The 14,627-nt window shown below is 38.1% G+C and overlaps 1 protein-coding gene and 1 pseudogene across 3 annotated transcripts in view; one reads left to right on the top strand and one right to left on the bottom strand.

Moving 5' to 3' along the window:
* LOC106637639 (homeodomain-interacting protein kinase 2-like) overlaps positions 1-3,074 on the top strand; it is a 37,181-nt pseudogene extending 34,107 nt beyond the window's left edge.
* Positions 3,075-10,892: 7,818 nt separating this feature from the next.
* ckn (CRK like proto-oncogene, adaptor protein) overlaps positions 10,893-14,627 on the bottom strand; it is a 205,130-nt gene continuing 201,395 nt past the window's right edge. For 2 of the 3 annotated variants that reach the window (XM_014350534.2, XM_023390842.2), the window contains exons 5-7: positions 14,061-14,603; positions 12,939-13,505; positions 10,893-11,395 (exon numbers count right to left, since the gene is read on the bottom strand). In XM_014350534.2, coding sequence (XP_014206020.2) covers positions 11,096-11,395; positions 12,939-13,505; positions 14,061-14,603 — 1,410 coding nt within the window. In that variant the 3' untranslated portion in view covers positions 10,893-11,095. The remainder of the gene's footprint in view (positions 11,396-12,938; positions 13,506-14,060; positions 14,604-14,627) is intronic. The other variant, XM_089595928.1, reaches the window with a different exon arrangement.

Below are 14,627 nucleotides of genomic sequence, written 5' to 3'. Positions count from 1 at the left end.
AAACAAGTTAACACAAATAAACAAAATAACTGCCAATCTTACAGCAACTGGGTTTGATCCACACGGACCTGAAGCCGGACAACATCATGCTGGTTGACCCCATTCGACAGCCCTACCGTATCAAAGTGATCGACTTCGGCTCGGCCTGTCACATATCCAAGGCCGTCTGTAATAGTTACGTCCAGACACGATACTACCGTGCCCCAGAGATTGTACTTGGTCTTCCATTTTCCGAGGCTATTGACATGTGGTCGCTCGGCTGCGTCGTCGCTGAGCTATTCATGGGTTGGCCTCTTTACCCCGGTAGTTCAGAGTACGACCAGATTCGCTACATTAGCCAGACTCAAGGCCTGCAAACCGAAGAAATGCTCAACAATGCTAGCAAAACAAGCAAGTTCTTCTGTCAGGATGCAGATGGGATGTACTTTTTAAATAAAACTGACACTGCCGATCGTAAGTGTTTTTCATTATTCGCATTTTCGTCTTTCCACTCGCTTTTTATGACAATAGTTCCTAATTAAACCTCGGATTTTCATATGTTGGCATTGTTTTTGTTCTTTTAGGCACGTGTTCGTTTTGGCGTCTCAAAACTCCCAATGAATACGAAGCCGAGACTAGCGTTAATTTCAAAGAAAACAGAACGTACATCTTTGATTCTCTCGACAACATTGGTTACGTTACTACAGATCATGAAGAAGGCCAATGTTTTGCCGAAAAGGCCGATCGCCAAGAGTTTATTGATCTACTCAAGAGGATGCTCACGATGGACCAGGTAGTAAAATTTAATTGAACGAATAATTTCTCTTTGCAAGAACAAAATGCACTTTTGACGTAGCAAAATTGAATTTACAATTGTCATTTCATTTGCCAGGAGTGCCGTACAACATTAGACAAAGCCTTGAACCCCGCCTTCGTCACCCTGACCCACCTCGTCAAAAACCGTACCAGTGACTTGACAAACAGTTGGCCGTACCACCAACCCACTCCCGCACCTCAGCCAGCACTATCATCCGTCATGGCAAACTTCCACGAGCCGACGTCCAACAGCACCACTGGTAACAACCAAGTGCAGCGTCTGGTACTCCAATACCGAACTACGCAGCCTGGCTACAATGACCTTTATGAGATGTACAGGTCCAACAATGGTTGCCAAACCACCCAGTATTATAGCTCGTCTATCAGCTCGATCGGAGGCCAAAGTGGGGTCCACGACTTCCCGCAACAACTGGTGCAGGATATTCTATGCCCACAACCTGGCTATCAGATCATGCCCAGCCTGACCAAGCACGTTATTTTGGCCCAGCCTCCCTGGGCCCCACAGACGCAACTACAGATACAGCCTTCCATCATTTCGCAGCAGGCGATGGTGACCGATCGGCAGAAGCTTTTGACGGTAAGTACTACTACTGCTCCTATACTCAGTATTCTTGTACATTCGATTGTAATACATAGCTCTGCTTTTGTTTTGGTGTGAAAATCCACAGAACGTGGTGTAAACACCCTATCCCGATGATGGCAGGCAGATGGCCACAATCGTGCATCCCTGGGAAGAAATACTTAGCCAGCACAATGCTATTCAACAGTTGTGGACTCCATCGTTGCAGTCGATACTGGCATCACAATCTTTGGCTACCTTGACATCGCACCATGACCATAACTCATCGTCTTTGTCCTCATCTTCGTTGTCATCAAGCGAACACCACCTGCAACAACAAAATGATCATCGAGTTGAAGGGCTGCATGGCAGACAGCAAAAGATCATGATTTACGACACGCCTTCACCTGGGGCGTCTGTCATTAATATCAGCAGCGACGACGACGACGAGTTCCAGGAAAAAGGGTTAATATACTGCACAGCTATTTGAACATTTAATCGGTTAATGTTACAAGGATCTCGCTTATTTCATTCTTTTGTTGTTTTACAGTACTGAATCGACATCAAGAGCGGTATACAGAATTCAGACCCAACATGATCAGTCAACGACCCAACATGCTCGACCCATGAAGTACATGCCTGAGCCTCAGCACCATATCAAGTAAGCATTATTTTCTGTTTTTTTTTTTTTTTCTTTTAATAACGATGTATTTTGTATGCCTTTTTTAAATGTAACTTTACAATTTTTTTTTCATTTATTTTTTTTTTTGTAGGTCTGGCTGCTCCTTTCAATTGAAAAAAAAACGTCCTTTGGCGGAGTTTAATGTGATGAATGAGTCAACGAAACGACAAAAGTTGGCAGTTGCTGCTGTCAGTGAGGTGCAGCACCGATGCCACGAGCATAAGAAGAAACAGCAACAACTCAACCCCGTGAAGAAGCGCGTGAAAGAGAACATGCCCCCAAGGAACAGTGGCTGGGGTGAACTACAATACTCACCCCTGTCAACGACTCAGTCTCCATTGCCATCGTCGTTGTTATGGCAGTCGTCGTTACAGCCGATACAATCCTCGGCATCTTTGACGTCACACCAAAACCATCACTCGTTGTCTTCATCTTCATCTTCATTATCCTCGAGTAAACACCATCTTCACCAGCAGAACGAGCATCCAGCCGAGGGCTTGTATGGCTGGCAGCAAATGATCACAATTTACGACACTCCTTCACCTGCAGCCTCCGTTATTATTTTCAGCAGCGATGACGACGATGAGAACAAGTCCCCAAAAAATGGGGAGGTATCTAAATTTACCAAGTGCATGATATTCACGGACAACAACAAAGAGATCAGTCCTAAGAACCGTCGGATCCACCAGTCACAGAAGGTATTTTGCCCGCAGCCATCAATCCTGCTGACCCAACGCCAGCAACAGCAGCAGACGACCCTGGATATAAAGCAGGTGCCTCGGCCATTATATCATAACAAGTGAGGATTTTTTTTTTTTTTTTGTAATGATACATTTAGTTTGTTTTTTCACGTTATTTTTTGTATTTTTTTATAGTTCTAGCTACAATTTACAATCGCAAAGGAAGCGTCTGTTGACAAAAATGCAGTCCGAGTGCAATTTGATGAATATCCCGACGAAACGACGAAAGTTGGCAGATGCTGCTGCCAGCGAGGTGCACAGTAACGGGGTACTGTGACAAGCTTGAGTGCCATGGCATGGGTACCTGCTATCGCAAACATAACAGCTTCAAGCGTTTGCATTGATAAATTTTGTGATTTTTCTGACTAGTCTGAACACGACAACCAAGTTAATTGTCATTTCGAGTAACTAGTCACTTGTGATTTATTTTAGAATTTTTGCTAATGTTAGTCTGACGAGTGCCAGTGTGAATCTCTTTTTTATGTTGAGAATGTTTAGATAATTAAATTTGTATAACTTTTTTATGGCTTTTATAAATAAACATTTTTATGATTTTATAAAGAAAAGCATTTGTTGTATGTTCTCAAAAATCTTAGGATTTTTGGAACAAACCAATCCCAAATTTTAATAGAAGGTTAGTTGCAAATTTTAATGTGTCATAGGCTATTAAAATTAGTAATAACTTTAATGAAAGAAGTTTTATGTTAGTTAAATTTTTTAATGTTACTTTACAATGAGTCCGCCGCACCCGCTATCGATTTTATGACTTTATGTTCATAAGTAAACGTTTGTAGTCTGGCAATGCCATCCTTTTGTTTTTTTATTTTGTTTGTCTGTGTCGATTCAATTCTCCTAAATCTAACCTTAAGCTTTCGTGCTTTGCTCCAATTTTAAAAGTTTTAAACCTATATTTGGGCCTATATTTTGAACCTATATAATCTAGAAACCCATAGACTATTTCACCCCCCCCTCCCTATAGTTAGAATACTTAGTAAGATTTAGATATCTTTTAATGCAATCATCTATACCGAGTATGTACTCAACAATTTGGACATCACAAATCTCTATGACTTGGGTTTATATAATCCACAAAGTATAAAACATTATACCAAACTTTAGTATACTTCGTGTAAGTCCTAAACTTTTTACTTAAACTATTATTTACACTGTTTTTGAAAGTAAAAATTTTAACAAACTCACTTATTCTTACGAACCAATTATTTTATGGCTAAAGGAGAAAGAGAGAAAAAGGGAGAGCTGTTTATCAGAACGTAAAAATTATATATATATATGTATATATATGTATATATATATATATATATATATATATATATATATATATTTTATACTGATAAAATACTTAACTTCTTTCCGAAAACTCAGATATTACAATGTAGAGTTGTACCTCACTGAGTTAGACTCCTAAAATTATATTTTGATCAAAAAAGTTGTTTCCTCCTATTTTTTTGATAATAATTAAAACTTGATTTTTAAAGTACCTTAATATTATAGAACATAACAATTCCAAGCAAGCTTCGTTATTCATCTTCAATCATTTTTGTTTTTTTGTTTTGTTTTTTTTTTTTTTTTTCAAGGTAATATGCAACACATTACACGATTATTTTAATGAATAAAGCGATTTATGATTTTAACTGAACGATTTTGGTTGTACTTTTTCTTCCCGATGGTAAGAATTTTCAATATTTAGTAATATGCAACTGTCGGACAACAAAATTTATTAATTTGAGTTTTAATAAATGAGAGATCTATCTGAGTGGATCTGTAAAATTAAAAAAAAAACATTATCATCTTTACTGAATACCAGTGTCAGTTTTCTGTCTACTGTAATGTTTATTATTGTTTACATATTCATGGAACACTTTAAAAAAATATTAGTAAAAAACCTAAATTATTCATAACACACTAGTACTTAGGTTATAAACAAGAAGGTCACGAAATAAAATACGCCATAGCCATCAGTAAACTTATGTCTCCTAAAAAATAATGACGTTTCTTGTAATAGTAAAAATAATTATACATAAGGTCCACAGCTGTACGCATAATTTTTTACTGACTAACTTTCTTATTATTTTGCTGCCTGTTAAGAATACTCACTTACTGTATACCTTATTGCTAATCATTTGTGAGCAAAGGAGGGTCTAGAAATTTCGCATGAATATGCACACAGAAAAACGTTCCAAAATTTATTTATTATTTTCACACTTAATCTGTGAACGTAAAACATTATCCCTTATGTAATTATTCGATTTCAGTCTCTGGAAGTTGGATTGAAATTTTTTTTTTGTGTTACAAAATGTAATAATTAAAATACAAATGAATAATTTGAATGGCTTATAATAAAAAATTTTTGTTCTGAAATATGATTAAAATTCTAGGGTTCATGTTAACAAAATTTAAAAAGTACAAAGAAATCATCATGTATATTTTTTTAAAGAAAAAAAAGAAAAAAAATCAAAACTTAAAGGAATTTGGTAAACGTATCGACAGCAATATTTCCATTCTAACGAGGAGGTAAAAAAATAAATCCTATACATTGTGTATAGGAATTGAAATATATAAAAAAATTTTTATTGCATGGCCTTCTTACTTATAACTTAAGTACCGACGAGTTATAAATAATTTAGGTTTTTTACTAACATATTTTTTAATTGTTCCATGAATACATAAATGTTATAGAATATGCTATGAAGCAAACACTATTTTTCCTGTCACACTTCATCCAGGCTTCGGACTGGCAACATATACTAGTATATATATGTACATGTACTGGCTTGTTTAAAAATGTGTTAGTGTTTATTAAATATGCATGCACTGAAATATTTGTTTTTGCCCTTGTCGTTGTTAAAAAGTTTCAAGTACGATATAGTTACGATGTATGAAGCAGGTAAAAACGTCCTAGAAACGTTCTGAAAGTATGGCAGTCGAGTATTGATCCATTTTGAAATTCTTGTATCTTTCTTTGTAAAATATTTTTTTTTGTCGAGTCTTTGTTTATGTCTCTTTAGAACTTCGCATTTTAATATAGTTCTCTTAATATAGCCAAACAAGTCATGGTATTTTGTATGTAGCACTTATTTACAAAGTGTAGGAAGTGTTTACAATGTGTGCAATTAGTCTTGGTTTGTTATTACACTTTAATAATATATCACGGTTCAAGGCAACGTTGACGATCAAAAGCAGAACAGATAATAATTGCCAAGTCACTGTTTCATACATGTAACATACATATTTTAAACTTTTAGTAAGTATATACTATGGATTATAATTATTAGTCAACGTGTCGGGGCCAAACTCGAATAAGCATGGTATAAAAAAAATTGATTAAGAAGATCATAATGATCTCTGAAAAGTACCTGATTTAACAAAATAATTGTGTAGATGATGTATATTCCGTTAACGAGAAAGAAAAAAAATTGATAAAAAAAATAACCCATCACGATGATTTAAAATAAATAAAAACACTTGTTTGGAATTGTTATCTTCTATAATGTTTAAGTATTTTGAAAATGAAGTTTAAATTTTCATCAGAAAAATAGGGAGGAAGAATTTTTATTATTAGCAGTTTTTCTCTCTAAACTTCTATTCAACTAATCCCTCGGCTCTCGATCATCCATTTAATTTTTCTAATTTTTTACTAATTTTACATAGACTGATGATCGAATACCTTTCCAGTAATTGTAATGATTTATCTCTTGTTTCCTGATTTGTTCCTAAAAATTTCCAATCTTCAACTTCTTTAACCCATCTATCACTAGTTCTTTCCTTTATATCCTCGCATGTAACTTTTTTTTTAGGTTCCTTCCCGATGCCCTGCAACTTTCGTCCCTGAAGAAATCCTTGTTTCCTGCCCTTTCTACATTCCCACATTTTAACCTAGCCCATTGTTCTTTTATCTCTCCCTTTATCTGTCTATCTTCCCAGTATTTTTCAATCCCGGGTTATTTTTTTATCTTCCTACAGTTATCGCAGTAACATAATTTTTCAATTTTTATACAACTCTTTCAAGTTTCTGGTCTTTTTCAGTTCGTATTCCCTTACTTGCTCCCTCATTATCGAATAGGCCTTTCATCCCCATTCTTTAAAAATTATCCTCGATTGTCATTTACGATAGAAAAGTATGAACAAACGAATATAAAGCAAGAATATGATTTACTTGACGTAACAAAACATATAAATTCAAATAAAATCATCGTGTTACAAAACATTAATAACACTACTTAAAATTTTTTAACGAACGATACAAACACACTAAGGTTCCATGCGGGAATTGAAGCAATATGAAATTTCTTACGAATCGTTAAGGTAAAGCATAATTTAGGTTATTTTAAACAGCAAGTGTGATTGTTATTGATAATCAGGATCTAAATTAAAACTGAAAGAGTTGATTGCATATATGTCAATAGCTAAAATTCTTTAAGGGATAAATGAATAAGGATAAGATGTTTATTTTTGATACAATTTTTTTTATTGCTGTAAAGTTAGTATTATACTCACATAATAAATAACATCTGTTACAAATGATGCATTCCTCTTAAATTATAAAGTAAAGTCATTGTTCAACTATTAACAATTTTATACACGAGATGTGTGTACATTAAAATCAATAAAAAGAATGGTAATTAAAAAATTTTTCATAAGAACGCATTGATTGCATAAAACACGATTTTCTATCACTGCAATGGAATGATGCGTCATCAACATCAACGCAAAATCGTAGCACTTCAAATCGTGATTTGTTGATCAGTCTTGCAAGTGGGCAAGTTTCATGTTTTTTTCAACATCATTATTTATTTTGGAAAAATGCATTTTAAGTTCGCATATTTAGCTTACACGTTAGTTTCGCACATTTCATTATTTTTTTCCTGCACTCCAAACTATAAAAAATATTTTAAAGTAATTAATTGTATATCGACTAAAGTCTCATCTATGTACAAGAATTTCAAAAGAATCGTTATCGATTAAAAAAAAAAAAAAAGTTATTTATTAAATATTTCAGACTAAAAGGAAAAAGCAAGTATTTCCCAATCATGATAAATCCAAAGAAAGTTTGTAACATAAAATTGATCTCGACTAAGAAGGAAATACATTAACAGCATATACCAAACAGCTGTGCTAACCGAAACAAACAAAGGAAAAATGCAATCATCATACTGATAATAATCGCTTTGTTTGATTTTCCACTCGTTCACCAGTATAATAATAATATAACGTCTGCATCACAGTACTCTTCACTGTAACACATATCGTCCGCTCAGTTCAAAATCGATATCAAAGTGAATACCTACACACGAATACAGACATCCGATTCGCGTTTACAAATCGTAGTTTATATACTTTTTTTTTCCTCGTCACTTCCGTATGAAAACGCAATGCGTGAGGGAAATATGGGCAGAGAATGAGCGATGTTCACAATGCGACTCTTTGGTCGAGCGCCATAACGGCTTCGCGTTTTTTTTTCTTCGTCATTTCTCTCTCCCTCATTTTCCTTCTGGCAAAGTCGTGTCAGTCGCGGACCTTTGTACAAAAACTATAACTAGTATAATGTATTTTTCATATATTTATAATATTTTGTTTGTGTTACCATGTAGAAAACAATGACTTAGAGTTTAAGAGCTTTTTTGTGAGAAATGCTGTTTCTACATAAATTTCATAAAAAGTTGTGTTTGTATAATTTTAAAGAAAAAAAAGTTATGAGACACCAAACAAAAATGACCGATTTTCCACGCATATTATCATAACAGTTCATTTACCCGCCTTTGGATGAAAAGAGATATTTTTCATTCTTTTCACCCGTACAATGATCTTAGGCAACGTGTTTTTCGACGGTACATATTACGTCAACTAAGATACCATCCACTTTCTCTCATTACATGAACCATGTATTAATATCCAATGATATTTTCATTTTATTTTATTGGTATACACGAGGTCAATATTTTTTTTATCATGGATCTCGACGTCACGAAAGTCGACTTCGCAAAAAGTGTCGTACACATCATGTAAAAGTATCGAAACAAACACTTACTGTACATTTTACGTATGCTTTCATTTTTAGCACACTCAGTTTTTTTTCTGACGAATCGTTCTTTCGCACTATCTGATTGAAAAAGGTACTTACTTCGTTTAAATTTAACGTTTGAAAAAATGCATAAAACAGCGAAATCTCTCAAAATCACTGTTCACTCATGGCATACTTTACTTTTTTAATATAATATAATATATACTATTTATAACTATACACCTACAATAGTTAACAAGACAAGTCAGCTGTCCGATATTAGCGTCGAACGCGAATCCATCGTTTCAGTTATCAAACCGATGAAACTTACATAATTAAGTTAATCTTAAGTAGTGTGTGTGTTTTTTTTCTTTTTATTATTTTCACTAACTTTTTGCGCTTATATATAAATATATATATGTATGTATTCGCCTCTCATGGTCGCACGCAATTATAATAACTGTTTGTTTATTTTATGTGTCGAGGCGCGTTCTACCCTCGTTTTTCGACAATTACACTGAGGCACACAGGACGTCGAGAAATGGCTTCATCGACTTGTTTTCATTTCTTACATTTACCTTTTTTTCGTGTCGTCGTCCAACGTACGGCTGCTAGTTTGATTTTATGACGCGAGTTTTCAACGGTTTCCGGACATTTTTCAAGTAAAATTCTCAGTCGTGTGGGTTCGTAAACCTTGCGTAAGTCACGTTTTGAGTGAAACAAGAAATATTCGACAGAAACGGTTACCGGTACATTAATATTTATGAATCACTACGATACTTTCATTAAATCCAAGTTGATGTTACAACAATTAAATTACAATGATGTATAATATACAATGTATAAAAGTGACAATCGGTTTAATATTATAACAAAATTAAAACTTTATTTGATTCACTTCTACGATTTGCAGTTCATTATTCCTATGCACTGTTTTTGATACATCGATTAAGTTTACTAAATTGTATGAAGTAGAAAAGTTTAATTGTCATTTGCATTAGATACTGCGCTCCCGTCTTCTTCACAGCCGTGCTACAATTAATGGTTCCGTTCTACTTAAGCCGCACTCAGCTAAAGTTACTCTGTCTCGTTTTTATAAAGTCGAATAACATGAATTTCATACAATTCAAACGATTTGGACAACAGAGGAGTGTAGTACGGCTTAGACAAAACACGTTTTAGTATAGAGTATTGTGGAAACAACGTAGTATAAAGGTATAAAAGTATGGATCGATAAAATATCGCATCGAGTCATCCGTAAAAAGTCGTGTCCTTGATCGAGTTCGAATCAATCACTGCGAAAGTTTTCTACTGTGAAAAAATGAAGCAACATTTTGTAAAGTCCAAAGAGTCTTTTTAACAAAAACTACCATTGGCTTTGGTAGGACGGAAGCGAAAGATCTAAAATACATTGTGGAATGTATCAGTTTTAAATTGATATAAAGAGTCCATAGTACGAATTATTGTGAAGATTAAAAGTGCCGAGGTGTAGCTTAATTTTTTTCTTTTTTTTCTTTTTTTTCTTTTTACAAAAACAGTATCCGAAAAGCAGCACCGTAATAAGACATTGTGCATCAGAGTATTCATTGTCAAATGTATAGCGCGGACTACCGAAGGCTTGACGAATAAATAGTGCAATTTTTCAAAAAAGGAGCGGAAGATGTGAAAAGTCTTTCTTTTTTTTCAACTGGAAAAAACTTTTTTCCCAAAAAGTTTAAGAGCTCGGCTTTTGGAGATCAATCATGGGGATCGTCTTGAAACGAGTTGTTTATTCAAAAATAGCAGTTCAATACTATTATCAAACGATTAAAAATTATAAAAATCCATATTTCATCGAGCCCTACGGAAAAAATGAAAAATTCACGTCCAAGACCTTAGCCTGCATCCAACATCCCTTTATTGGTCAACAAAAAAGTTCAATCAAGACGCCGATCCCCCGGTTATAACTTTCCCTCCTCCGAATCAATCCTTTTTTTTTCACCAAATGCCCAATCATTTACATCCAAGCCGTGGTCCTCTAAAATCAGTCAGTCCGTCGTATTTTTATACTTGGGGTGAAAAAAAAAAAAAAAAAAAAAAAAAAAAAAAACGCATCGTCGACAATGTGTTCCGGGTCACCCTTGCATCTCAGCAGCATCACCGCAGCAGTTACGGGAGAGATTTGAGGCGGCATCTCGGTCCTGTGTCCCTTCTTCATATGGCAACAACGGCAACAAATGGCAACAGTATATCGTCCCCACGATAGACGTGGTCGTCTTTTTCGTTAACCACGGGGGTTATTATGTGTTGAGACCTTGGCGCTTTTCCTCCTCGAGCATGGCGTCGAGCTCATTCGTGAGGTTCGTCAGCATGTTGCCGATGTCGCTCAGCACGTCTGTTGGCTCGCTGCTGGACGAAATGTTGGCTACGCTCGCCGAAGACGAGGACGTGTTGTGGTGATTGTGATGCTGTTGTTGGGCGGCCGCCATGTGGCTCGGGCTGTTGGCGTACTCTTGGACAGCGCGAGCGGCTCGCTGTTTTATCGTACCCGCGTTCTCGTTGGCGAACGGCAGTGAGTCCGACTCTGTGCTCGAGTTCGACTGAAACGTCATTCACAGTTAATGTATTATAGGCTTCACGTGAATTTGATCGATGGGGCAGAGGGGGAGGCAGAGAAAGAGACAAATAAAAGAAAGTTAAAACAATATATTTATAGTTTATAGTAATGCTGACAATGGATTTTTCGAGTGACCCATTCAGCTCACGAGTGTAGACGTGGACTATTTGCTCCGTGCAAGCCATCGGAGGAGAGACCTTGGATGTCTACTTCAAGACTTTTAACGAGTTGTCTTATGCGGGAAAAAGGGGGATAAAGATTCGCCGTTGGTGTCCGCTTCAACTGTTTTGTTTTCATGAGATTTAACGGTGGAAAGGATAATTCAATGAGTATATACATATTATACACCTCGCATGTTTGAAGTGAATATGTAATCAGACATCAAGTGGAGGCTTCAGCGGAACGTCAGTGTTTGCCTAAAGATCTTTGTAAAAGTTTCAAGGAGTACTTATGTGTTGTTGTTGTTGAAGAAACTCCGAGGACAATCCAAAGTATTAATTAACTTCATCTTACTTCGTAGACGTAATTGTAACTTAAATATTGTCAAAACGGAATTCGCTTAAGAGGAGCAACTTTATTCTTTACTTTGAAAAATTTGTCCTTTATTCGGCATAAAGTCAACTTTATCAGGATATTGAATAATTGCGTTCCTAATTATACTAATTTATCATAAATTACTATGCGCGATGGATCTACAACAAAATCAAATACATGGATACTGACTATGTGAAAGATGCACCGCGCGTACTTGACACTAAAACGCCAAGAAATTAAAAAAAAAAAAAAAAAATAGTTTATTCATTATGTGTATCTTATAAATAATAAAAATGGAAAAAGGCATCTCAAAATTTACAATATGACGAAACTATAAACATTTTCAAGTGATCAAGGAGATGGAAAAACATGAGGAGAGTGGGCCGCGATGTGCTTAGCAATGGCAGATAATATAAAGGCATATCAAAGAACTAAAGGGAGATCTCGGGAATATTGTTATGGTTACAAATTGGCGTTAATAGACGTAATTTCTATGAAAGACACGGTCAGAAGAATCAAACAAAAAGAAACTTAATTTTAAAGTAAAATATCAAAAGGATTATGTAAAAATGGGGGGGGGGGCGAGTATATTTATCTATTATCCCGAAAGACACGATAACGTCACCACGGCAGAGACGAAATTGGCCTCACAATCATGTCCGACGGAATTTTGCCGTATGTGCACCGAACGGTGTAGTTAAACTATCGTTAGTAAGACATGTATACAAACGCGACAATTAAGTGAGGGATCATCTGAATTATTTTCCAGCTATGTGTAGGTATACGGTTATATTCTGCGAGCAGTTATATCACGACCAGGGCAGACGGTAAAGAACTTCCTTAAAATGCATGAGCACACCTTTTGCAATGAGTATACGAAGGTCAGGAGAAGGAGCCCATTGATGTATAACACAAATTAATTAACAGTCAATGGCTCATGAAAGCACGCACGAGGAGGAGACCTCGTAATGATGGGATGGACGTGTATTTACCTTGAAGCTGGCGTCCGAACCGTTGCGGTGCTGCATAGCGAGGGAAGCAATGAGTTCGTGGTCATCCGGCACATTGGCGCTGACGCTGCCCCAGCTGCGTGACATGGACGAGGGTGGCCGGGTCAGCTGGCCAGTCGCCGAGCAGCCGACCTGAGCCGGAGGTGGCGGCGTTTGGGAGATCATTTGGCCCTGTTGTTGCGTCGCGGCGAGCATGTGATGCTGCTGCAAGTGGTGGTGGTGCTGGTACTGGTGGTGCAACGGCTGGGGCGGTGGGGGCGGCTGCACGAGCCTCGAGCTGTGCAGGTGGTGGTCGTCGCAGCTCGCGGTGGGCATGGGCCCGCTGCAGTCGATGACGATGTCACCGGTGCTGCTGTTGATGCTGTTCACCGATGAGGCGGAGCCGAGCTCGCGGGAGCTTTGCCGTCGCGGTGGCGAGGGTGGCCGACGCTTCAGGTTGGGGCTGCTGTCGTGGCCGTACGTCAGCTGGTACTTGTTGTCAAAGTCTCGCGGCAGGGACTTGTACTGGCTGGTGGGCTGCGGTGCCGTCTGAATCTGCGGGAAGAAGGTCTGTACGTTACATGTAGATCTGTTTCTATATTCAACTGACGTTCGGATTGGCTCTGGATAGCAGCGCAGACCAGTTGAACGAGGAGGCTCGTTACCTCTACTTCTTTGCTCATTAATTGTCCAGTCAATGTAATTGATTGATTCGCTAGAATCTGACATTTGCCGACCTTTACAAAGATTTAATTTTTCACCCTTGCGATGACATGCCTATAATGACATCCTATAATGTGTTTACGCATCTGCTGACTTATAAACAACTATATTTGTCAGGAGACGAATCAAGAGTATCGGGAACGTATAGGTTGCAACAAAAACGCTGGAAGTTTAATCAATCGAAGGATGTTTTAATGGTAGGCTAAAACCAGCGTTCGTAACGTCATCTGTATTACATTCACCAACTCTATTGAACTCCTTATGAAAGAAAATCATTCTAGGCCGTAGGTATTGATGATTCAATAGCAAACAGTCTAAATGGTAGTGTATGTTATTATTGAGCAGTGTGTAAAGGTATACCGAGCCCCCACGAGAGAGCAGCGAAGAGGACAAAGGGCCAACCTTAGTGACGGGCCTGGGTCTGACGAGGCAGTGCCGGGGCCTCGGCAAGGTGCCACCGCCAATGTTCTCGATGATGATGGCGTGGTCGTTCGTGGGCGTGAGGTCGCCATCGTCGTAGCTGCGCGGCCTCCAGTCGAGGATCGAGGGATACTGGGACTGGGGCGCCGGCGAGGGCGGATAACCCATGGGCACGTCCTCGAGGCTCTCGAGGGACTTGCCCCGCGAGTGCCCGGCCACCGAGGAGCCGGAGCGCGCGACGACGGTGCCGTAGTCGAGGCCCCCCGGCAACGCGGCGTACATGCTGCGCCAGCTCGCCCCCCCGAACTGCTGGACCGCGCTGTTGACGCTCGTGTTGCTGCTGCCGCCGCTGCTGTTGCACGCGCTGCTGTTGCTCGCGCTGCTGCTGCTGCACCCCGTGCTCGCGACCCCGCCCGTGTGCTGGGCCGCGCAGTCCGCGGGACGCTGGAACGATCGCAGAATCGGCGACGAGCAGTCCTCGTCGGGTGACGGGAGATCCGGCACTCCGCGCTGAATCACCACCTCCTGTCGGGGAATAGTTATTGGTAC

Source organism: Copidosoma floridanum, unplaced genomic scaffold, assembly GCF_036245765.1.
Source record: "Copidosoma floridanum isolate Cflo_tuat_1 unplaced genomic scaffold, Cflo_Japanese_pri ptg000029l, whole genome shotgun sequence".
Lineage (NCBI taxonomy): Eukaryota > Metazoa > Arthropoda > Insecta > Hymenoptera > Encyrtidae > Copidosoma > Copidosoma floridanum.
This window is presented reverse-complemented; position numbering and strand designations above follow the sequence as displayed.